The 26968-nt window shown below is 44.4% G+C and overlaps 1 protein-coding gene across 2 annotated transcripts in view; it reads right to left on the bottom strand.

Moving 5' to 3' along the window:
- The window catches only part of CFAP99 (cilia and flagella associated protein 99), a 325784-nt gene that overhangs the window by 146879 nt on the left and 151937 nt on the right, over positions 1 to 26968 (bottom strand). For both annotated transcript variants that reach the window (XM_030191113.1, XM_030191114.1), the window contains exons 8-11: positions 26023 to 26091; positions 12092 to 12175; positions 9034 to 9122; positions 2187 to 2391 (exon numbers count right to left, since the gene is read on the bottom strand). In XM_030191113.1, the coding sequence (XP_030046973.1) occupies positions 2187 to 2391; positions 9034 to 9122; positions 12092 to 12175; positions 26023 to 26091 (447 nt within the window). The remainder of the gene's footprint in view (positions 1 to 2186; positions 2392 to 9033; positions 9123 to 12091; positions 12176 to 26022; positions 26092 to 26968) is intronic.

The following is a 26968-nucleotide window of genomic DNA, read 5'->3' as shown; positions in this document are numbered from 1 at the left end:
ATGAAGGCTGGAGGAGCTCCAGTCCTTGGAAATCTCATTAAATTACCATACTACTACTACTACTTATCATTTCTATAGCGCTACTAGACGTACGCAGTGCTGTACACTTGAACATGAAGAGACAGTCCCTGCATGAAGAACAACTTGAAAAAGAAAGTGGTTGTAGAGCATGGCTGAACACCAAATTAAAGCTAAAACCCAGAAAGTCATGTCTCTGTCCAGAGAAAGGAAAAATAGGTAAGGAATTTAAAAAGCAGTTTGGAAAACAAAACAGAGAACGTTACCCAGCTGCATGAGCAGATAACACTGAGAATCTTCAGAAGCAGGCAGGTGAGCTGATTAATGAACTGAAAGAGGTGGAGCTCCTAGTAGCAGAGCTATCTCAGGAAAAGAGGATATGAGAAAATGAGAAGGTAACCTACCAGTTGCAGGAACTGCAAGGACATTTGGAAAAGAGTGTACCATCTGATTTAGAACATAAGAATTGCCCTACTGGGTCAGACCAATGGTCCATCTAGCCTAGTCTCCTGCTTCCAACAGTCAGTGGCCAATCCAGGTCACAAGTACCTGGCAGAAGCCCAAGAAGTAGCAAGACTCCATTCTACTGATCCCACAGATAAGCAGTGGCTTTCCCTGGCTTTACCTTCAGGAACTTACAAGCTTTTTTTAAACCTTGCTACACAAATAATTGCTTTTACCACACCCTCTGGCAACAAGTTCCAGAGCTTAACTATTTTTGAGTGAAAAAATATTTTCTCCTATTTGTTTTAAAAGTATTATTACTATGTAACCACATGCCACCACCAAATTCTATAAATGACAATGGGAGCATTGTAGAGTGCAAATGGCATAGCGCACTTAGACTTTGGCTGCTATTTACCTTTTGATCTGTCTGTATTATAGTGACAGTGAGGTTCCCTGCCCCTATCTGGCTGAAAGGTGTAGCCAGTGCTCAGTAATGCAAGCCATAGATGATAGGGTGGGGCACTATTGCCCATGTTATTTTCCCTAGAAGGTGATCTTTGTAGGAGTGTGTGCACCTTGAGAAGTGAGCTGACAGGAGATGGCATGTGTGGAATAAACTCAGTTTTTCTTAAGTACACTCTCTCTCACAGGGCCACTTTAAGAGAGTTCTAGCTCTAGACTGCTTTGCCAGGAAGGTGTGATCCAGCCAGAGGGAAGTAAAAAACCCAGAGCATGAAAGAATAACCCTTGAATTATGGACAAGGAACCAGAAGAGTGGCCAAGGTAAGACAGTCCTCGGTTAAATATTGTGAAATGCTGACCTTGTGTTTGATAGAAGCCAAGTCTTTTCTTGTCTACTGAATGCTGAACATTCCTCTGTACACTGTAACTAACTAGCATGACAAGAACCATTCCCTTTATACTGGGACTGAATTACAAGAGGATTATGCTTACTCCTGTAGTACCAGGCTTGTGACAGGAACAGATCTGGATGTATACTTGATCCATAACCCAATAAAAGAGTTTTATTCTACTTTAACTGTGGTTTGGCTATGTCTGTGGAGCGTCGATACCTTATGCCTGCTTATGCTATCACAGTGGCATATGATCATATTGGCAAATTCAGAATTACTCCTCATTTGCTGGATTTAGTTCATCTTCATATATTTAATTCCTTTATATATTTTTTGAAAGAATAACTAAGGATTATTAACATCTACTCATACAACTTTAAAACGAATCGGAGAAAGTTTTCTTCATTCAATGTGTAATTAAACTCTGGAATTCGTTGCCAGATAATGTGGTAAAGGCAGTTAGCTTAGCAGAGTTTTAAAAAGTTTTGGATAGCTTCTTAATGGAAAAGTCCATAGGCCATTATTAAATTGCACTTGGGGAAAATCCACCATTTCTGGGATAAGCAGTATAAAATGTTTTGTACTTTTTGGGGATCTTGCCAAGTATTTGTGACCTGGATTGGCCACTGTTGGAAACAGGATGCTGGGCTAAATTGACCTTTGGTATGATCCAGTATGGAAATACTTATGTACTTATGTAAATTCTAAGTGAAGAAAATATTTTTGTTCTAAAAATGTAAAGTTTTTGCTGACCTTTTACAGAATGATGCCATAATCCACTCTCCACGTTGGCATGTTGACATAATACAGCTTAATACTGTAGTGATAGCAGGCTATATCACTGGTAGTAATTCAACAACATTTTACCTCTTCCCTCATTAGAGAAGCCTTCATTCTATTTTCCTCAATTATTTTCTGGCGGGACAGAAGTGCTTCTTCATGGCTGATCTTCCCTTCCAAACGTCTATACTCTATTTTCGCTAGCTGTTGCTCTAAGTCTTTCTCTTCCATCTTTCTTTTCCATTCCAAGAATTCAGATGAATCACGAGCTCCTTCTATAAGATTTTCAATTCTAGAGTGGGGAAAATAAATTGCATTCAATCTTAGCTTTAAACCCTCGAGCATCTGTACAATGTTGTCAGACAGGGTCCAATGAACATTTCCATGTGACAAAATCTGTGCAAATTCTGTGATGATTCAAAAGAGGCATATCAAATCACCCTACTCCTCATCTACTGCCGTCCAGGAGCTTGGTTCAAGGCAGAACCTCTACTAAAGAGACTACTTCCTCTTCCACGTCACAATTTTCAAGGATTATTTTCCTGGGAGATGTAAACCTACACTTAATAAATGATGCAGAGATCAATGTCCACAACTTCAAATCATTCCTGAAGGACTGTGAACTAACTACATTCTCCGAGAGAACTCATGAAAAAGGCCATATGTTAGACTTCATGACTTCCTATCCTAATAGCTTTATTAGTTCATTCAAATGGAAGCAAGTACCATGGTCTGACCACTTCCAACTTGATTTCACCATTGATATCTGTATGTCAAGCTTAACCAGCACAAGTCATCCAAACTAATCTCCACCAGAGGTAAAATCAATGAGGCCATTTTCTGGTCTAATAGATTCCCTCAAAACTGTATCTCCTATACATGGTTCAATCAAATCCCGCTGGGACACCAAGGTGAAAGCCATACTAGACAAAATTGTGGAGAAGTAGCCTAGCGGTTAGTGTAGTGGACTTTGATCCTGGGGAACTGGGTTCAATTCCCACTGCAGCTCCTTGTGATTCTGGGCAAGTCACTTAACCCTCCATTGCCTCAGGTACCTGTATATACTATGTAAACTGCTTTGAATGTAGTTGCGAAAACCACAGAAAGGCGGTATATCATGTCCTATTTCCCTTTCCCATTTAGCACTAAAAAGATCAAGACATCCAGAATTTCACCATGGTTTACAGAGGAACTATCCATCCTAAAGAAGGAATGTTAATGCCTCGAAAAACAATCGAGAAAGAACAAAGATGCTACTGATAAATCCAAATAGAAGTCAGCCTTCCCATGCTACAAAAAGAAGGTAGCTGACTCAAGACACCAACAAAGAAGATCTTGACAACAAAAAACTTTTCTCCTTAGTTAAATACACTAGCTTCCACGAATAAGGATGAACATTCACAGAAAACATGTCCCACTGCCCAAGAACTAGCTAATCATTTTGCCAATAAGATCCTCCAAATTAGGTCTGAACTATCTAAAGCTACACCAACAGAGGAAAATAGTCCAACCCGTAGCTCAACCTTAATCACCAGAGATCTTACAACCCAAGGACTCAAAACTCACCAAAACTGGGAATCTTCTCAACCACTAACAGTTGAGGATGCAAGATCAACGCTGTTGAAATGCTCCTGAGCCAACTGCTCCCTGGATTTATGCCCAAAACACCTACTCAAATCCATCCCTATGGAAGCAGTAAATTGGCTACTCAAAAATTTCAATGAGCTGTTAAAAACTGGCTCTCTTTCTCCTGACATGGGCAAAATTGTTCTCACTCCACTACTGAAGGGATCCGGGCTAGACCCTGCAAACTACCATCCAGTGGCAAGCATACCCCTTTTTACTAAAGTATTAGAAACCCACATTAGTAAACATTTCTCTTTATATCTGGAAACATTTTCTATTTTACATTGGTCACAATTTGGCTTCAGATCGTCACATAGTATGGAAACATTGCTTCTAGTTCTAACTACATATGTAAAACAACATCTATGCAAAGAAGACTGAGTAATTCTTCTCCAATTCAATATATCAATGGTGCTCGATGCAGTTGACTACACATTGCTACTCGAACACCTGGATCAGATAGGAATAACAGGGACTGAGTTCAAATGGTTCAGCGACCAACAATCCAACTTCTGGTCGCATAACTGCAGGGTTCCGCAGGGATCTTCCCTCTCATCTATCCTGTTTAATCTCTTTATGTCATCCCTTGCCTCAATACACCTACTATTATCTTATGTGGATGACATCCTGCTTCTCTTACCAGTGATAGCATCAAACATAGATCCAACTCAGTCTGTAGCGAATGGTATGACTGCTTTCAGCACCTGGGTCCTGACCAATAAACTGAAATTGAATGCACAATAAACCAAGGCCCTGTGGTTCCAAAATCAGGGAGTTGAGGTCCCATTATCAATATCCTTGACCAATGGTCAAATCTTTACAGTCAAATCTGAAACCAGAGTACTAGGGGTCTTGCTCGACTTGTCACTCCCCTTTGCTTCCCATATTAACCAGCTATAGAAAAAAACAATATTCAAAATGAGACAGCTATGTCTAGTCAGATCATTCTTTGACCAAAAAGCCTTTGCACTACTAGACCAAATGTTAGTCCTACCACACTTGGATTACTGTAACGTTTTATTTCTTGGTATTAAGTGTCAATATCAGTATTAAGTGTCAATATTTTATCAGTATTAATATCAGTATTAAGTGTCAATATTTTAGAAAATCAGTGCAGTTTATGGTATAACTGTAACCGTATCCATAACACTTTAGAAATCTGCACCATGTAAAGGTTCTGTTTGACAGTTAAAAGAGCTTTAATTCTGAGGTGAAACTGATTACCTTTTGCCCAGGAATGGTTTAACAAAAAGTAAGTAGAATTAGGTTGTAAATAGTCTGTACAAAGTCACAATAAAATTGATCCTACATCTTTTGTTACCAGATTCTCAGTATATCTAACCTTTTGTCTGATAAATCAGTCAAGGTTATATTTATATCCTCTGTGCAGGGTTGCATCTTGGTATACCTCTTTCTCAGGGCAATTATTTACCCATAATTGGTGTTATGTGTAAAAAGATTACACTTACTCTGAAGTTAAGTATCCAGGATAAAGTCATACTGATGGGATTAACTAGTTAAAAGCTATCTGAAATTTAAAAAAAAATCATACAAATCATACAGAGCACAGCTGCTAGACTACTATACAGATTTTATAGATATATTAGTGTTTCAACTCATCTAAACAAACTGCAGTGGTTTCCCATAGCAGGAAGACTCAGGTTCAAAGCTGCTTGTTTAGTTTTTCATATCCTACAGGGCTTCACCTCTGAACTATTCAAGAAATCTAGACTGCACCAACTTGTCATTTTGTCCTTTAGACTGTAAGCTCCTTTGAGCAGGGACTGTCCTTTTTGTTAAACTGTACAGCGCTGCGTAACCCTAGTAGCGCTCTAGAAATGTCAAGTAGTAGTAGTAGTAGTAACTGCTGACTAAGACCACTTCACTATGACTAGTCAAGTCAACAGATTGAAACAACAACTGATGCTAGCATCACCATTCCAAAAGACAATTAGAAATCAGAAGATTTTCAGTTCTCTATTCCTCATTCTTGGAGTCAAAATATTGAACTCTCTACCTATTTCCATCAGAACAGAAAACAGCTACCTCAACTTCAGGAAGAGGCTAAAAACCTTTCTCTTCCCAAAGACTGCTTCATAACAATTCATGATGACTTCTACCTCCTAGTATCATCCATTATCCTTTCCTTAATGTTTTTAGTCTCATGCATTAATCCGCCCTTCTTTTTTCCATTATGTGTTAGCATGCCCCAGTCCCGCCTTCGCTATGCTTTCGATACGCCTCCGTGAACTTTGGTCATCCCCGCGACAGAAAGCAGTTGAGGATGCCCAAAACCGGCTTTCGATTATGCCAATTTGGGCGACCCTGGGAGAAGGACACCCATCTCCCGATTTGTGTCGAAAGATGGGCGCCCTTCTCTTTCGAAAATAAGCTTGACAGTGTTTGTCCCATTCACACTCTGCTCAAACTCTGCTTCTGTGTAAGCCCACCTGTCAAATATGTGCTGTATAAGATATGCACATATTTACAGAATATTGCTTCAGCAGATTTTTTGCATTGACACTTGTATGTGCACATATATGAGCTTTACACTTGTATGTGCACATATATGAGCATATCTCTATACATAAAAGGCACCACCAACGTTCTAAATGAAGCCTCCAGCCGGAAGCATGAAGGGGGAGAGATATCCGGTTTCCCCATGAGTGTCTGCCCTGCCCTCGCTCTCTCTGTAACACAAACAGTAAAGGAAAACACAGCAAAGCACGAAATCAAATCGCTCTCTCTGTAACAGTGAAGGACTCAGAGGGGGGAGGGGAGAGAGGGCAGAAGCCCTCACTATCTCTGTAACACAAACACAGCAGGAAACTTAACACTGAAGGACTCGACTCCAAGGGGGGAGGGGACAGAGAGCAGAGGGGAAAGGAGAGAGGGCAGGGACACACACACTCCCACATGCACACAGAAGAAAACCTTGCTAGCCCCCATTTCATTTGCATCAGAAACGGGGCTTTTTTACTAGTACATCAATATTCTAATCATTTATACACATATCTGGCGCTCAAATGTTGGTGTTCACATTATAGAATTGCCCCCTTAATGCACAGTAAGCTACCATACATTAACTGTCAGTCTATACTCTTTCCTCATTATTCTGTGCTATGCAGTTTATTCCTGTGTTAACACACTTTAGTAAAAGGGCTCCTCCTATGACACACTTAAACATGGAGTACCTCAAAGCCCATGCAGTTACAGAGATTGTAGTGTTAATAGCCAATTTCAGGTGGATTGTCACTAATGACGTTTGCAAAACTGAACATACAGCTCAGTTCATTATCTGGTTAATGACTCTTGATGGTGCTGTAGAGATTGTCCTTGGGGTGATGCCCAGCCCTCACCCCTAAAGTCTATATGGATTTTATTATCATAACAGTCTGCTCTTTGCCATTCTTAAAAAATGATAAAGCATGGCAAAATGTTCTTGTGTTAAAATTTTTCTCTGTTGGCATACTGTTTTATTTTTAAATTTCAGATAGCCTTTTAACTAGTTAATCCCATCAGTATGACTTTATCCTGGATACTTAACTTCAGAGTAAGTGTAATCTTTTTACACATAACACAAATTATGGGTAAATAATTGCCCTGAGAAAGAGGTATACCAAGATGCAACCCTGCACAGAGGATATAAATATAACCTTGACTGATTTATCAGACAAAAGGTTAGATATACTGAGAATCTGGTAACAAAAGATGTAGGATCAATTTTATTGTGACTTTGTACAGACTATTTACAACCTAATTCTACTTACTTTTTGTTAAACCATTCCTGGGCAAAAGGTAATCAGTTTCACCTCAGAATTAAAGCTCTTTTAACTGTCAAACAGAACCTTCACATGGTGCAGATTTCTAAAGTGTTATGGATATGGTTACAGTTATACCATAAACTGCACTGATTTTCTAAAATACTGCTCATTTAACTCTACAACATTTTTTTCAACTGTAAACATACGGTAGAAATAATGATTGAACTTTACCTGGCTAACTGGGGGAACGATGCTGACAGCTACTGAAGCGTGCAGTTACCAGAGGTGTTTGTGCATGTTACTGCTTCTTCAGTGTAGGAAGGAGTTGAGTGCATGAGTTAACTCGCGCAATACACATGGGTGCATACTGCATTATAATGAATGCTAATGAGGCCAATATGTATTCCTCCACAATGCACAGAAGGAAACAGTGGCTTTTAACATGCACACAACACGACACATTTTTCACTAGGTCCAGAGCAGCATAGCAGGGTTGATCAAGAGGATTTAATGCCAGATAGAAGGGCTTAAATAACAGTTTTTTTTTCTTTTTTTTCAATGAACAGAACAAGTGCTTCCAACTTTAAAAGATAGATGGGAGGTACAGCTTATGTGTGTGTGTTTGATCAAAAATGAGTTGTCAGCATAGGAGCTAACTTTTCAAAATTGTTGGGGGTGCTAAGCCCAGTGGAAATAACCCTTCCTTGGACACATATAAGGAATTTTGTCAATATTGGGGGGTGCTCAAGCACCCATAAAGTTGACTCCTATGAGTGTCAGCACACATCTGTACCTGTTCTGTGCATAAATATTAGCCTCACAAATATTTTATGTGCAAGACATTTTTGCAAGGCTAATATTTATGTTCTGAACTCCAGGTGCAGATGTGTGCTACCATTTTGGTTTTGTTCAGACATGCACATAGTGAGCCACTCTCACTGCAGAACCTTTCTGTTCATGTGTCTGGCAGGCTTCCTTCGATTAGTGCACAAGTTCTGTGAATTTGACATTAACATCTCATTAGCTTATTACATCATGTGGTTTTAATTTCACGGTACAAGCTGCACGCTTAGCCATCTGCGTGTAGCTCTACTGTATGGCTTTCTGAATCAACTCCTGAGTTATGAAAAATTATGGAGTCAATATTCAATGGGACCTATCTACCTAGGCTCCTAGGCAGATAAGTCCCACTGACTGGGTACATATCCAGATATTCAGTGGCAGATAATACCAACCAATATCCAGTTAGAGTGCCTCAGATCTAACCAGGTAGTGCTGGGGCAGAGCATGGCTCGGGCTGGAACTAACCCGGTTAGTGGCAATACTAGGAACTGCATGGATAAAGTTAGAACCAAGAACAGGCTGTCCTAACAATATCTGGTTACTTAACTGGGTACCAGTCTGAATTCAGTGCCAACCAGTATCTGGATACTGGTGCTGAATATTCAACTATAAAAAGGCCTGTGGCAGCCAGTGTTAAACAAAAAAACAAACACTGACAGCAGTGGGCTGAATATTGGAAGGTGGGCTATATTTTTATATACCTTTGAAGTTCTTCATCCACTTTGCGCTGATAAAGGGCATCCTCTCTTAAAATAGTTGTTGCATTTAATCTGACTGGAATATTGTCGACCTGTCATAATAAGGGAAGGTATTAAAACACTATATCTGATTTAGCACATTCACATTCTGATTTTTCAATGAGTACCATAATAAAAACTCATGATTTTGAAAATATAATTAAATGAAATGGAAATATTCATGTTTTATATGACATTTATCACTTAAAACTTCACTTAAGGGACTTTCTCACGCACTAAGCCCATTCTTACCATATCCATAAAAAAGGCTTTTTAAAAAACAATTTTTGCAGGCCCCAGACTAATTTGTTCATTAGCATGCAGGACCTGCAAAAATATTAACATGGGAGTACTTACTTCTTCCTACTTAGGAGGCCCTAAGTGCTCCTGTGTTAACCCTGTATTAACCAGTTAGCGTGCAGTAATGGGGATACACTAGCTGGTTAGCACAGACACACTCCACTCTCCGCCCATGTTGCACCCCCTTAAAAATATAGAAAAAATAGTTTACACGCACTTAGTGGGTGCAAAGGGAAATTACCACAGGACATTTTAGTGCATCCTGCTGTAAGCAATTTTTGGCGCACTAAGCCCAAGTTAGGTTTTAGTGTACATTACTAAGAGGGTCCCTTAGATTTTAAATGAAACAGCTGTACATGTATCTGAACAAGATTAAAATATAAATAAATATCCATTGAATAATTAAAAGATAGAAACCCTCCGATGGGGCATATTAAATGAAATTATAAGAAGCTTGTTCTTACTTTGTTGCCTGTTTCTGCGTCTAAATTTAGTCATAGACATTTATGCCAACTAAAACCTGGTATAAAAGCACACGACTAATTTAGGAATGGATCGGGCATATTCTATAACACTGCACGTAAATTTTAGAAACGCCCACGACTCACCCATGCCCCTCCCATGGCCACATCCCCTTTTGAGATCTGTGCAATCTGATTTATACGCATTGCTTTATAGAGTACTCTTAGCGAACTATATGCGTAAATCATAATTAGTGTCAATTAGTACTGATAATTGCTTGTTAGCATCCAATTATCAGTGCTGATTGGCTTGTTACCCAATTAAATTCCACTTGCAAATCGGCAACATGTGCTGATTTGCACGCAGAACTCAAGTCGCTGTATATAGAATCTGGGGGTATATGGATAGTGACATAACATAACATAGCACTTTGTTTTTATAGCCCGCAATACCTCACAGTTCAATGCAGGTTACATACAAAGAAGCTGGACAAACCAGGAAATACAATAATAATCATAGTAATTAACTAAAACTAATACATTCACTTCCTTCCATAATTCTGAAACAAATATGTCTTAAGCGAACGTCTAAAAGTTACATAACTCGATGCCTGAACTATCAAAAAGGAAACTTCTTTGCCTAATTTGGCATCCTGATAAGAAAGCAAAGAATCTATAAATTTCTTTCCTACTTTGCCCTTCATCGATGGAAAAGAAAACAAGTTTAGAGGCCCTTTTACAAAGCGGCGGTAAGCCCAACATGGGTTAACTGCACACTAATCTAGAGTTACTGCCAGCCCAACGCAGGCACCACCAGTAGTTCCAGCCCCAGTGCGTACCATTTCCCGTGCTAGGGAAAATCGGTCCATATTTTTTAGAACGGACCTAACCCGGCAGTAATCAGGCAGTGCTGTGTGCTACCCAGTTACCGCCAGGTTAGAGCAGGAGCATTTACTGCCACCTCAACGGGTGGCAGTAAGTGCTCCCCCTTGCATGGTCACACGGTAAGAGCAATCTTACCACATGGCCATGACTATTTTCAGCCTTATTTACCCACTGTGGTAAAAAGGGCTGCAGCAGGCAGCAAAAATGGTCCTCACCGCTAGTGCAGGGCCTTTTTTACTGCAGCTTGGTAAAAAGACCCTTTAATGATCTAGAAGCTTGTACTATTTTTGACAGAGTAAAACATGTTAACAATTAGAAAGGGGCTCAACCATAGCAAACCTTGTACATTAAACACAACAGTTTAAACTGAACCCCTGTAGCTACTGGCAACCAATGAACTTTGGAATAATAGAATGATAGATGGCAGTGCCACTGAAAATTCATAGCTGCATATTTTATTTATTCTTTTTTTATATATAATTTTTTTAAAAAAATTATTATCTGCAATTTTTACATTTTACATAACCAAACTTAGATACTTTACAGATTACCACAAAAAAAAAAAAAATAAACATAGGATATGAATTAAAGAAAATCACAGAAAGTTTTGGCTACAAATTCACAAATAATAAGGGGTACAATACAGAAAAGCAAAGGTAACATGAGGAAAAAAGGCAATAGCTCCAAGTCCACTGCAGTTAATACTAACTTAGGGACCCTTTTACTAGGGCACAGTAGGCCTAACATGGGCCTACTGGGAGCTAAAAGAGCTCTACTACGGGATGCACAGTACTTTTCTGCTTAGTGTGCGCTAATCCCGCACTGGAAAATATTTTTTCAGCACACAAGGTGTGTCCATGGGCAGAGAGTAGGCGTGCCTGTACTAATTGGGTAGCACGGGTACATTACTGTGTGCTACTCGATTAGGACGAGAGCCCTTACTGCCTCCTAAATTGGCAGGGGTAAGAGCTCCCTTGGTAATGGCCATGCGCTAATGGGGAAATTAGTATATGCCCATTACAAAAAATATGGAAAGGTGGCCATTTTACCGTTGGTCACAGCATGCCGAAAACACATAAATTGACAACAATGCCGGCCACTTCATAGCGCAGCTCGGTAAAAGGATCCCTTAACGAGTCTCAGTTGATTAGATACAGCATTTTTTAAATGCTCACTTTCTGACTATGCCACGTCCCTAGCACAAAAAGCACTTAACATGCAGTTGACCATACACTAACTGCAAAAATATTGCAAAGCTTCATAATGCGGCTCAGATAAACTAGATAAGCGCTTAACATGGTTTAGTAAAAGAGCCTCTAAGGCTTTTTGACTAGCTCTTATAAGATAGTTAAAATATTTCATGCCAAACCTCTGACCTTCAATGCAGGTATTGGACGAGCTTTAGGTGTCCTGAAGGACAGTGATTTTTCTTTTTCTTTTAGAATTTGATCTATCATAAGCTGTAAATAGAAGAAAAATAAATCAATAAATCTTACCTTTCATTGATATATTTTGTCAAAACAAGAACTTATATTTGGGGCCATCATCTTAAATTAAGTCTGTCAACTGGATCCAGATTCACAGAACAGGGTTTCAAATGAGAACTGCTGTCTTCTGTCCGATTCCATTTCTGCTTTTTAAAAAGCAATATTTAAGGTAAGGCTGCCAACTGGATCTAGATTCGCAGGACAGGGTTGATCCAGTCCTGGGTTTACCCTGTTGCATGCAAAAACTTGTACTTCTGATTTCCCCATTGCATTCCCTAAGAAAAGTAAGACTACAAATCCCAGCATGAAGACGGGTTAAACCCAGGACTGAATCAACCCTGTTCTGGCACTAATTGGCATCAATTAGCAGTTATGTGCCCAACTTGTGCGCAGATGTTATAGACTACACGCAGTTATATGCATAACTGCTAAAGTTGGGCAATAGCACTTATACCACCCCAAGCACGTGCTATTTCCGGCGCTACAAATATATGTCCTATTTTTGTAGTGCCAGAACTGGCGGTAATGGGGCAGCACTGTGTACTGCTTGGTTACTGCTGGGTTAGTGTGGGAGCCCTTACCGCCATCCCAATGGGTGGTGGTAATGGTTCCCTCTAAAATGGATGCGCAGTAAGTGTTTCACTTACCACATGGCCACTTCTTTTCCTCAAAAAAAGAGGGCCTTTTACCCACTGCAGTAAAAGGGGGCCTCAGCATGTGTCAAAAGCACACACTGATGCTAGTGCAGGCCCCCTTTTGCCCCAGCTTAGTAAAAGGGCCCCAAACTTAGGTGCACTATTATGGACTTACACTAGTATTCTGTAACTGCAGTTCCACAGAAAACTACCATTTATAGACTTGCCACTTAGGGGGAGATTCTATATATGGTGCCTAAAATATCAGCGCTGAAATAAGTGCCAAGTATATTCTATAATTGGCATGTAGATTTAGGCACACTAGGCTATATTCTATAACCACGTGTGTAAATTTCAGAATACCCAAAAAATGCCTATTTTCCCACCCATAACTACGCCCCTTTTTGCCTGCTCACACTGGAAGTTCAGCATAATTCATTACAGAATACACTTAGCAAGTTGTGCACGTAAATTCTAATCAGTACTAATTAGTGCTCATTATTGCTTGTTAAGTGCTGTTATCAGTGCTCATTAGCTTGTTAAGCTTGTTATGTGCATTGTTATAGAATATGCATTTCGGTGTGGATCTCTAGGTACGCTATATAGAATCTGGGGGTTTGCGACTAAATGTTCGGCACCTAACTTTGGATCACCTTTCTTAAATTTGCCCCACAATAAATATACAATCATAAAAACAAACAATAAAAAAATTTTAACATAAAAATACACACACCACATAAAAGCATTACATACACCTAACACAGTGCCCTTTGCCTTCTTGGGAAGGCCGACAATCCTTAGATTTTTGCAGTGGGATCAATTCTCCATAATATCCTGCCTTTCATTCAAAAACTTATACATCTGACCCAGCTTGTCAATTTTTTGAGCAGCTTCAAAGTGTCTCTTTCTCACAGAGTGTCCATGTTATCATTCCTCGCTGTGTTGGGAGGAAATACGAGAAGTGGAAGGACAGTGGTCCAGGCTGAAAGAAGCTATAAATAGGGCCACGAACCTTTATGTAAGGAAAGTAAATAAAAGCAACAGAAAAAGGAAACCGATATGGTTCTCCAAGCAAGTGGTTGAGAAAATAAAGGCTAAAGAGTTGGCATTCCAGAAATACAGAAAAACTCAAGAAAAGGAACACATGGAGGAATACCGGATGAAAATGAAAGAAGCCAAAAGAGAGATACGACTGGCAAAAGCGCAAGCGGAAGAACAAATGGCTAGAAATGTAAGGAGGGGTGACAAAAATTTCTTCAGGTATATTAGTGAAAGGAGAATGACTAAAAAGGGAATTGTGAGACTAAAAGATACTGCGAACCGCTATGTGGAAAATGATGAAGAAAAAGCAAATTTGCTAAATAGATACTTTTGTTCTGTTTTCACAGAGGAAAATCCTGGAGAAGGACCGCGATGGCCTGGAAATAATACAATTGAGAATGAAGTGGATAGAGCACCGTTCACGGAAGAAAGTGTGTATCAACAACTTGAAAAGCTAAAGGTAGACAAAGCCATGGGACCGGACGGGATCTACCCCAGGATATTGAGGGGGCTCAGAGAGGTTTTGGCGGGTCCTCTTAAAGATTTGTTTAATATATCCTTGCAGACGGGAAAGGTTCCGAGGGATTGGAGAACGGCGGAGGTGGTCCCTCTTCACAAAAGTGGTGATAGGGAAGAAGCTGGAAACTACAGGCCGGTAAGCCTCACTTCGGTTATTGGAAAAGTAATGGAAGCGATGCTGAAGGAAAGGATAGTGAATTTTCTGGAAGCCAATAAGTTGCAAGATCCGAGACAACATGGTTTTACCAAAGGGAAATCGTGCCAAACGAATCTCATTGAGTTCTTTGATTGGGTGACAGAAGAATTGAATCAGGGACGAGCTATGGATGTAATCTACTTAGATTTCAGCAAAGCTTTTGACACGGTTCCCCACAGGAGGCTCTTAAATAAACTGGAGGGGCTGAAGATAGGACCTGAAGTGGTGAACTGGATTAGGAACTGGTTGACGGACAGACGCCAGAGGGTGGTGGTGAATGGAATTCACTCGGAGGAAGGAAAGGTGAGTAGTGGAGTGCCTCAGGGATCGGTGCTGGGGCCGATTCTGTTCAATATATTTGTGAGTGACAATGCCGAAGGGTTAGAAGGTAAAGTTTGCTTATTTGCGGATGATACTAAGATCTGTAACAGAGCGGACACCACGGAGGGAGTGGAAAACATGAAAAAGGATCTGAGGAAGCTAGAAGAATGGTCTAAGGTTTGGCAATTAAAATTCAATGCGAAGAAATGCAAAATGATGCACTTAGGGAATAGAAATCCACGGGAGACGTATGTGTTAGGCAGGGAGAGTCTGATAGGTACGGGCGGAGAGAGGGATCTTGGGGTGATAGTATCTGAGGATTTGAAGGCGACGAAACAGTGTGACAAGGCGGTGGCTGTAGCTAGAAGGTTGTTAGGCTGTATAGAGAGAGGTGTGACCAGCAGAAGAAAGGGGGTGTTGATGCCCTTGTATAAGTCGTTGGTGAGGCCCCACCTGGAGTATTGTGTTCAGTTTTGGAGGCCATATCTTGTTAAGGATGTAAAAAGAATTGAAGCAGTGCAAAGAAAAGCTACGAGAATGGTATGGGATTTGCGTTACAAGACGTATGAGGAGAGACTTGCTGAACTAAACATGTATACTCTGGAGTAAAGGAGAAACAGGGGTGATATGATACAGATGTTCAAATATTTGAAAGGTATTAATCCGCAAACGAACCTTTTCCGCAGATGGGAAGGTGGTAGAACGAGAGGACATGAAATGAGATTGAAGGGGGGCAGACTCAAGAAAAATGTCAGGAAGTATTTTTTCACGGAGAGAGTAGTGGATGCTTGGAAAATTCGTTTATTAATGGAAACGGAAAACCAAATACATAAAAGCTAAAAGGTACATAAAAACCCCTCAATCCCCTATTTACAAAGACAGACCAAACCCCCTACCCCCCCAACACAGTCAAATAAATTCAAACAAATTCAAGGTGGCTTCAATCGCACATGTTTCCACCATTTGCAAAATGTACCCCTCCCTACTTCTACCCGCTCCCAACGTGCCACTTCCCACACAGCTCCAACAATATCCCAGCTAACCCGGTCTACTGACCTGAACTCCTGGCGCAGGGAGACTCCGCACCGTGCCATCCAAAGATAGAAACGGACAATGACCGAGATCAAGAACTCCGTCCCTGGGTCCAAGCCCCCCGACCCCTGCCCCCGCCCATACACCCAATCCGCATAAGAGTAGGTGCAAAAGCTGGGGATATGAAGCAGGGAGGCCACACGTTTACACACCAGAATCGAAAATGGACATTCCCTAAGGAAATGATCCATCGTCTCAGTACAACCAACACATTCCCCCCTTGGGCAATCACGATCTTGTACGTTCCTATAATTCAAGTTTGCTCTCACATACAGTTTCCCGTGTAGGGACAGCCAGGCAATGTCACGATATTTGTGTGGAATCCGCTTTGATGCCACAAACTGCAAGCCTTGTTGCAGAACTGGCTCTGGAGCGTCCCTAAGTGCCAAAGGAGAGGAGAATCGCTGCATCCGCACTCTCTCTACCCATACCTCCCTCCTTCCCTCTTTAACCTCCTCCACCGTAATCCCCCACAACCGCACCAGTTTAGTCAATGTCCTGTAATACCCAACGCTTCCCGGGAAACCCCTCCGTCGGCCCACCACTTTCCCCCCTTCCAACCACGCTCAATTTCCACCTGTATAGCCTCTATATCCTCCCTCTTCCCCCCCCTGGAAATTAAATTATCCCTCCTCTTTTTTAATGCTATTCCCAACCGTGTCGCCTCCCTCCCCTCCTGCCTTGCCTGTCTAAGAAAAAACCCCTTCGTACGTTGTTTCACCGCTTCCCACCACCTCCCTACCGAGGGGAAGATGCCTAAGATAGTCTGCTGATCCTCCAAAAACTCCACATACTCTCTATGCACCTCCCCCTCCTTTAACCATTTCAAATTTAATCTCCACATCCCCTTTCCTGGCCTATGGACCCCCGACCCCCCTACTTCTATCCGCACCGCCCTGTGGTCCGAAAACTCTACCACCACCAACTCGGGAGCCTGTACGCAGGTCCCTCTCCTAACCAAAAACCGGTCGATCCGACTTCTACAATTCCCTCTAAAAAAAGTAAAACCCCCTTGCCCACCCCCGTGCTCCAAGTAGACATCCACTAACCCTGCCCCCCTCATTATCCCCACTAAACGAACTCCGTCATACCTCACCTGTGCACACCTGCCCCCACTGTCCTCCTTCCTCAGAATCGTGTTAAAATCGCCCCCCCACACTAACTGACGTGAAGAATACAAATAGGGTTTGATTTTCCCAAATAACTGTGACCTCCCCTTCTTAGTTTGTGGCCCATACACATTTATCACCCTTAACGCCACCCCGTGCAACACAACATCCACCACCAAACACCTCCCTACCCCTAACTCCACCACCCGTTGAATCACCGCTTTGTGAGATTTAAACAAAATTCCCACCCCCCCATACTTCTCCCCTGCCAACCCCCACACAGAGGGTCCCCATCTCCAAGCCTGCTTTGCTCTTCTCACATCGGCCAAAGATTGCAGCCTGGTCTCCTGCAGGAGAAAACAATCAGCCGACATGGAGGAAAGGCCCTCAAAGGCCAGACACCTCGCCCTTGTGGAGGCAATACTTGCCACGTTCAGCGTGATGAACGCCAACAAGGAACCTGCCATCATTATCAATTCGAAAACCGCCTCCCTTGGCCCTGCCTCCCCATCCTTCCTTCTCTCTGCTCCAGACCTCCCTTTGAAGGCCCAGCTTCTTCCTCCACCTCTTCCTCCGCCCAGTCCCTAACCCCAAACTCAAAGGTCCCCCCCTTCCATCCTTCCCTGGTCCTTGCTTTCTTCCTCCCCTTCTTCTTCCTCTCCTCCCCCACCTCCCCCTTCACCGGAAAAACCCCGGTCTCTCCCCCTTCCCCCACCCCCTCCCCCCCCCACCCCACCCTCCATCCCCCCTCCCTCCCCCCTCTCTACCCCCTGCTCCCCCTGAACCTTTCCTAATTTCCTCTTCTCCCCTTCTCCCCCACCTACCTCTGCTCTCCCTCCCTCCTCCTGCACGTCCATACCATCTCCTATCTCCAACCTCCCCATCCTCCCCCTTCCCCTCCTCGTACCCTTCCCGCCCCCCTCTGTCCCTATCTCCCCCTCTTCACCTACCCTCTGCCATGCCTCACTGTCCTCTCTTCCGTTCTCCTCTCCATACTCTTCCCCCCGTCCCTCATCTTCGAGGACCCGAAATCTATTCTCCACCGCTATTCCCTGCCCTAACTTCCTTCCAGCCTCCACCAGAAGTCCCCCCCCTTCCTCTTCCTAGAGACTCGCGTCCACCCTTCCCCTCCCCTCCTTGCCTCTTCTCACGCTTCCGAACGTTTGCCCCCTGCTCCCCCAACTCTTCCTCTACCCTCCCCCCCCTTCCAATCACTTCTACTGCCCGCTCCAAACCTCCACCCCTCCCCCCAGCACGATCTCCCCTTCCATCACCCTCCCCTCCCCCTTCCTCCCCCTCCCCCCCCCATTATGAAAGGCTTGCGGGCAAGCCCGAAAGGCGTGCCCCAGATCCCCGCACAAATTACACCGGATGGAGGTACAATGTTCTGCCACGTGCTCCCTCGCCCCACACTTTGCACACTGAACCACTGGGCACGACATACTATAATGCCGGAAGGAACCACACTTAAAACATTGCCTAGGCTGTCCCTTATAAAAACACAAGATCCGATCTCTTCCGATGAAAGCCGCTGAAGGAATGTGTTGGGTGACGTGCCCCACCTGGTATAACCTCACCGTCGCCCCCCACCCCCCTGCCCATACCCTACTAGGGTCTGGAAGCTTGACCAGAGGAGTCCTTAACTCTGCATACCTCTGCAGCCAATAGGTCAAATCCGCCCCCGAGATTGACTCATTCCGCACTAACAGAGTCACCTGCACCAGGTCAGGTTTACTAATAGGCACAACTCGAAAATTTCTCCAGTCCCCCCCCCCTTTAACCTCCCCGTATTTCTCCCAAAAAATCTCCATTCCCCGCTGGGTCAAAAAACTGACATCATACTCTGGAATGTTCGCCGGGTGAATGCAAGCATACAGATCTTCCGGGAGAAATCCTAACCCTAGAACCATTTTTAACACCACATCCCTACTTGGCATCCCCCCCTCCCCCACCCACCTCAATTGAACCACATTCCGGCGTTTGGTAACAGACCCCCCAGACCACCCCTCACCCCCCCCCTGTCCCCCCCTTCGCTGCCCAAATCCCCCCCTACCACTCCCCATACCAACCACCGTGGCAAAAGAAGGAGCCCCCTGCCCCCCCCCACCCTTGGCGCTCGAGGCTTCCTGCCCTGCACACACCAAACCCCCCTTTACAAAACCCTTCTGGCCCCCTCCATCCCCTTCCTTGATCCTATCATCCCCCCCTCCCTTCCCCCCTTCTCCAACCTGAACCTTATCCCCCGGACCCCCCACACCTGCTAACCTATTCTCCTCAACAGGAGGAGACATGTCAATCACATCCCCTCCATTCTGCAATCCCTGCCCCCCTCCCCCTTCCTGCACACCAAGCCTCCCCCCATCGTCCTTGCCCAAACATGGAACAGAGTCAACAGTCGGACACAAACCCTCACAGTTCAACACTCCCCCCACTTGAGTCACAGCAGTGTCAGGAAAAGTGTTCAGCAACTTATCTGCCGTCTGTTGTAAAGCTGGCTCAGCATGCCGCTCCTCAGCCGACAGGTCCTGCGCGAGACGAACAGGGAGTTCCGTTTCAGTCAGTTCCTTCTTCTGATCCAAATTCCCTGTTGCCTGCCTGCCAACGACCAGCAAGTTTCGTCCTTCTCCTGCTGCCTGCTTGACCAGAGTCTCCTGGTGCTCCGTGTCAGGTGGGTGGGGCCTCTCCAATCCAGCAATCGCCGCCACTCGCCCCTCTGTACCGTCTGAAATGCCACCGTCCAGTAATGAACTGCCAGCCTTTCCCGGTGCCTCTGGAAACCGTTCTCTGCCAGGGACAGCGCATCCACCACCCGACTCACTGTTTGCCAGCTCTCCCTCCAGAAGACTGCCGTTGTGCACCCCGGACGCTGCGCGGGGGCAGGGCTTCTCCAAACATAGAGGCAGAGATGTAGCTGCAGATAAAGACACCTGCTTCTGCTGCAATCCTTCCGGCTCTGCTGCCGCTGCTGCAATCTTTCTTTCTGGAGGTTCTAATATTGGTAAATCACCATCTCCTTCACTGGACACCTCTGCCACTACTTCTGTAGAAAAAAACCGACAGCCTGAAGCTCCCTCCTCTGTCTCCACAATCTGGAAGGTCTTACTCTTAACCAGCTTTTTAATTGCTTTCTCTTCTCCAACAGGTGCAGTCACCAACCCTGCCCCCGAACCACATCCTGCTGCTGCCTCCCTGCAGTCTGCCTGCTTAGTAAGTCCCCTGGACTGAGTTGCCAGGTTTTTCATAAATGCTAAAGTGGATGTACTAGCAGAGTCTGGCAAGTCTTCTGGTTTAGACAAATCCTGAGACAAGGCCCTGGGAACTGCAGACTCTTGCTGGGACACAGTTCTCCCTTGACCTGAAGACTGTGACCTTAAAGCCATACGTTCTTGATTACAATATAGTTCTCTTAAAGGGTTCTCAGGTCCCTTTTTTAAACCCCTCAGCAACAGTTCTTTCTTTTGTATCAGTTTTCTCAAACGGGCTTCCTCCTTCACATAACCTTTCTTGTGCTCTGCTGGAGCAAGTTTACTCATAACTTTTGTCATTTTCACACGCTTTCCCAAATCAACCAGTTCTTTCTCCACATGTTTAATTCTTCGCACTGTACAGATCAAACTACGTGCTGGGTCCTCAGGGTCATAAGGAATATCTAGGAATTCCTCCTCTGAAGACCCACTCTCTTCACTTTCTGCCTCATCAAATGCAGGAAAAAATTCTGAGCTAACTTCCATAGCTTCATTTTCCTTTCTCTGCTTAGGGTGCCCTTCCAGGGCCTCCACCAGCTTTCTCCCCTCCCCACAATCTTCACTCTCACCTCCCAGATGTTGCTGGAGCGTGGGGGGGTTACTGGACTGGCTTCCACCCTTGGGCCTCTGCTCTCTGCGATCAACAGGACTCCTCTCCCTCCTGTCAGAAGCTCGACCGGAAAGAGAGCTGCTTCTCCCGGCCTTCTGGTCCCTGGCCCCAGGAGGCCCCATGGCCTGGGCCTTTCCTGAGGACCGCTCCCCAGGGACCCTCCGCATCCTCAGGGAAGGAGCTAGGCCTCACTCCCTTCCCTGGAACCTGCAGAGCTTCCGGCTGCACCTCCTCCTCCTTCCAAGTCTGAACAGCAACTGACTTGGAATGCCCTCCCGCGGGAGGTGGTGGAAATGAAAGCGGTAACGGAATTCAAACATGCGTGGGATAAGCATAAAGGAATCCTGTGCCGAAGGAATGGATCCTCAGGAGCTTAGTCAAGATCGGGAGGCGGGGATAGTGCTGGGCAGACTTATACGGTCTGTGCCAGAGCCGATGGTGGGCAGCAGGGACTGGTGGTTGGGAGGCGGGGATAGTGCTGGACAGACTTGTACGGTCTGTGCCAGAGCCGGTGGTTGGGAGGCAGGGCTGGTGGTTGGGAGGTGAGGATAGTGCTGGGCAGACTTATACCGTCTGTGCCAGAGCCGGTGGTTGGGAGGAGGGGCAGGTGGTTGGGAGGCAGGGATAGTGCTGGGCAGACTTTTACGGTCTGTGCCCTGAAGAGCACAGGTACAAATCAAAGTAGGGTATACACAAAAAGCAGCAAATATGAGTTATCTTGTTGGGCAGACTGGATGGACCGTGCAGGTCTTTTTCTGCCGTCATCTACTATGTTACTATATGTGTTCTCTTGAGCTGAGAAGACGAGCTGAGTGCCTATCCACAATACCCCGGGGGCGTAGCCAGACCTCGCAATGGGAGAGGGCCAGAGCCCAAAGTGGGGGGGGGCACATTTTAGTCTGCCGCCCAACTGCCCCCCCCCCCCCACTGTCTCGCCACCCCCCACCACCCTGCCGCACCCCGTGCAGCAAATACCTTGGCTGGCAGGGGTCCCAAAATCCCAACAGCTGAAGCCTTCTCCAGCACCGGTCTCCGACACCACCATGTTCCCTGCCCTGCTCTCTCTTCCTCCTCACGTCCTGCACACTCCTGCACCCACAGCATTCATCATTTTTTTACAGCCCCCTCCCTCCATACCCACCCACACATATAGAATCCACCTTTTTTTACAACCCTGCCTCCACCCACATCCACCTTTTTTTTACAGCCCTCTCCATCCACACACACCTACACCCACCCACATATAGCATCCACCCTTTTCTTTACAGCCCTGCCTCCTACACCTACAGCATCCACCTCTTTTTTTTACAGCTCCCTCCCTCAACCCACGGCATCCACCTTTTTTGTTTTACAGCCCCCTCCAGCCACCCACCCACATATAGCATCCACATTTTCTTTTTTTTTTTTTTTACAGTTCCGTCCTTGCCTGCACCCACAGGCCAACAATATTTTTTTTCAGCCCATCCCTGCACTCACCCGTGAGTTAGGAGCTGCATGGGAGTACCTCTTTGGGGTAGGAAAGAACCTCACTCTTTCCTAACCACTGCCGCTGGTCTGGTGTCACCAAGGAGGTTAGAGGTGCAGCTACTTTTTCCAAATGGCTGCCGAAAGTACCTGCAGCAGTCTCACGAGATCACCACTTGAAGTCTCAATGTCCATTTTGAAAAAGAGGCGGCATGAGCCAGAGAGCAGCAGCAGGCAGGAAAGCGCAAGGCTGTTTCCTGCCCTTGAAGAGGCCACTACACCACTAGGGTGTACCTCAGGGTCAACGGGCCCTCCCCAGCCAGCCTGCCTGCCACGGGCTAGGGAGGGCTCACTGAGGCTCAGGGGTGCTGGGGAGGCCGGCCATCCAGCCTTGGAGCGCAGATTCTGCTCAAAAATGCGGAATTCTGCAAAGCTGTGGAATTCCGGCAGGAGTTAATTTTTTATTTCAACTCTTGCAACAGGCAAATGCCAACTGGCAAATTCTCAATCCCCAAAAACTGGCAAATTATCAATCCCCAAAAAACCTTGGTGTTATTCCCAAAGAGGAACTCCCTTTTCCACTTCTTCCCCGAATTATATTTACAGGATACTTAATGTTATATTTACAGTTATTTACAGCTTCTCCTGTCCGTACCTCTCTTGCAGACAGATATTTTTCTCAAAGGCTGTATTCCTCTTCTTTACCTTGGTTTACTTTTGTACGTTCAGACCCCTCTCAATCTGACCCTCCTCCAGCAGTGACCCCACCTTTGGTCCACCCTGGTTTCCCCTACTCCCGGGTTGGGCCCTCTTCTACCCACCCAGCACATTATGTCCCAGTTGCCACTTATTGGAGCTGCAACCTGCCCCTCACAGCCAGTGGATCTCTCCAAATTTTAAGACTCCCCTCTCTCTCCTCCTGGTCAATGGCAGAGAATGTACAGGCAACTCCAGACCTGCAGGAAACCAAAAATTCCTGTAGGCAACCAAAGACCCCCCTAAAGGACATAACTCTAGCTTTATCTCCTTCCAAACTCCCCCCCCCCCTTCCCTGTCACTCTTCAGTACCAGGGCACTATTTCTCTGCATTTTATTTTAAAACTACTCCCCATGAGCTAAGCTTCCTCCCACCTAAGGACATCCTACCCTCCAACCCTCTAACAGGGACCTCCTTCCCCCTCCCAGGGTTCTGGAGAAATCTATCACTTAGTAATACCCATTCCATGGGGTATTACACATAAATCCAGGCCTATCTTCTTTCATACAGTTCCAGTTACTCATACATGAATCCAGGCCTGGCTCCAACTAGGACAATCAGGACCTGCCTTTGCAGTCTTCTGTTCCTTCCCATGCAATCCCTGGGTTTCTACAGGGTGTAGACCTCTGCGCTAGGGCCACTCCTTACTTCCCTGGGACTTCCCCACAGGTACTGCAGCCCAGCTAACACTTTAGGGAGAATTCATTCACTTGGAGCCTCCCTCCTTTTACCAAGCTGTGGGAAAAAGGGCCCTTCAGTAGTGGCAGGGGCTGTTTTTCCCGTGTGCTAGAGCCCTTTTTACCACAGCGGGTAAAAAGCCCCTAAAATAAATGGCCATGTGGTAAGATAACTCTTACCAAATGGCCATGCAGCAGGGAGTATTTACCACCTGTCATGTTTGTGACTGCTTTCCATGTGGGTGCTCTCCTCGCCCGCTGGTAGCCAGAACTGGTGGCTGCTATGGACTGTTTTCTGCTGTCTTCCATGTTCCAGACTTCAGAAAGTCCGGTCCGTATTTTCCAGGTTGCCAGACTTGCTCTGCTGGTTTGTCCTTGAACAGCAACCTTACTTGGCTGGTGATTGCTGCAGCTGAGTGTCAGCTGCTGAGGGGCTTATTAGCTTCTGTGAGCCTTGCTTGCCTTGGTATCAAAGGTCTTCCATGAGTTCCTGTTGGTTTGTTCGAGTTCCTGCTCTGAAAGTTTCCTGTGTGTTTGACCCTGCCTGTTCCTGGACATCTCTTGATTTCTGCCTGCCTAAATACTCTGGTTAGTTTATGGATTACCCTTGTTTGCAGCCTGCCTAGAGACTTTGCCTGGACCTGATTATTGCTTTTGTTAGCCACTTGTCTAGAGACTTTGCCTGGACCTGATTACTGCTTTTGGTAGCCACCTGCCCAGAGACTTTACCTGGATGTGATTGTTTGCTGCCTACTATTAAAGTCTCTTCTAGTTATCCTGTGGTTCCTGCCTGTTATGTTCAACCTTGCTTTCTGCTTGGGTGATTTGCCTGCCGCTGCTGCTCCTCGGCAGTGGTCCAAGGGCTCACAAACCTAGTTGCTGCGTTGAGAACGTGACACCGCCACCCACTGAGGTGGCAGTAAACTGGTGGTAACAGGGCAGTGTGCGGCGATGCCTGATTACTGCTGGGTTACCACTGCACTAACTATTTCTAGGGTTTTAATTTTTTCCCTGGATACGGCGCGTGCTTGACCCGGAACTACTTCTGGCGGCCGCGTTGGGCCAGTGGTAGTCCCAGAACAGCGTGCGGTAAGCCCACGTTGGGCTTACTGCCACTTCGTGAAAGGGTCCCGAAATGCTTAATACACATAAAAACAATGCCAAAAATATCCATGTGGATTCCTATTCTATAAAGTGATCTGAGTTGGGTGCTGTTTATAGAATAGCGCTTAGAGTCAATTTCCTTGCCAAACTTTGGGCATGAGATCTACACCAACTGAAAGCTAGTGTAAATCTTGGTACGTAATTTAGGCGCACACCTTTAGTGGATGCCCCTGAACTGCCAATGCCCCTCCCATGGCCGTCCTCCCCCCCTTTTGAGTTGTGCACTATATGATTTGAAGGCAGATCTTTATAGAATAGTGCTTAGCAATATATGCACACAAATCCAAATTGTTGCCAACTAACACTAATAATGGATTGTTAGCACCCAGTTATTGGCACTGATTGGCTAATTAGCCAATTTAATTACCTGCATATCTCAGGATAGCACACAATTTTGCTTGTGAAAATTTGCTATTCCATTTACAGAATCTGGGGGTTAGAAGTGTAGTTATAGCTTCACATTAAATTGTTATAAAAATCAATCCTAATGAGAGCAGTTTCCAAAATTAACACATTTTTAAATGTTAGCAGCTCATTTAAATATTCAACCTAGAAGTTCAGCCCATGTTGTTCAAAAATTAGTACCAACAAATGTGTTGATACCAATTTTGCAGATATTAGGATGTTTAAGGAACATAAACAAATGTATTAGAACAGGTAGATAGGATATCAACTGGCAGTCCAAGAAATCTTTCAACTTAGAAATGAATGTTCTAAACAGCAGTTAACACCTCCTTTCCCCCAAGCACATAAATATAATAGAATTATAAACTGATTCAATAACAGTGTAAGATCACTAATTAAATACTTACTTGGACACATGAGACATCTCAGTAGTATAAAGATATGAAAAAGATGGTGTGAAAGATGCAGTTAAAGATGTGTTGATTGGTACACAGAATTATGCTTATACTATATCACATCACCATTATTTATCTATTTCTAACCACAAAAAAATAAAGATTAGGATGACTGTTCATCATTTCCTACCTTTGTGCTTTTGGATTTTTCTGCGTTAGCACACTTGAACTGGTCATTGTTTGCTTCCATCAATAACTCCTACAACCAAAATAATGAGAATATGCATAGTTTACAAATTTCAGATAAAGACTGTTAACATGAAGTTAACCTGCAAAGGCTTTTGATGGATAGATATTAAATGATAGCAAATGTTCTGTCCATTGAGGATTATTGTTATTAGAAGCTAAGGAATCTAGTTACTAACATGTGCTACTGTTCTTTTTGGCACACTGATCCAACCAGTCCCCCAAATCAAATACCTTGGCGTCATTCTAGATTCAAGGCTGAAGTTCAACGTGCAGATATCTTCAGTTTTGAAATCTAGGTTTTTTGCCTTCTGCAGACTTAGATCTGTAAAGAGTTCCTTGCTCTACATACATTATATCATGAATGTATTGGATTCTGGTTGGATTATTGTAACATCGTTTGCACTGGTTTCCCTAATTCAGAACTTAAATGCTGACAAACCCTTCAGAATGCAGCAGCATGGTCACTTTGCTCTGCCATTCAGAGGGACCACATTACCACTTTACTTCAAAAACTTCACTGGCTTCCCCTTCAATATAGGATTCAGTATAAAATTTTCATATTAACCTTTAAGGCAATCCATACTGGCCTCCAAGGGTACCTGGCTACCCTTACTATTCCATATGTCCCTGTATGCAATTTGCGATCTCTGAGCAGTTTTAAATTGGTTCTTTCCAATCCTCACCAGGCTTATTAGGAAGTCACACTAAGAAGTGCATTCAATTTTATGGCTCTATTTTTATGGAATAGTTGCCTTCAGACATAAGATTAGAACAATCCCTAAGGAATTTCAAGACTGTTTTAAAAATGTGTTCCCGTGCTTATGCTTAACTACAGAGAGGTGCATTGAAGGTAGGGTATTACTCAGCAGTCAGATTTACTGATATGA

The sequence above is a fragment of the Microcaecilia unicolor genome, chromosome 2 (assembly GCF_901765095.1).
Source record: "Microcaecilia unicolor chromosome 2, aMicUni1.1, whole genome shotgun sequence".
In the NCBI taxonomy this organism is placed as follows: Eukaryota; Metazoa; Chordata; class Amphibia; order Gymnophiona; family Siphonopidae; genus Microcaecilia; species Microcaecilia unicolor.
This window is presented reverse-complemented; position numbering and strand designations above follow the sequence as displayed.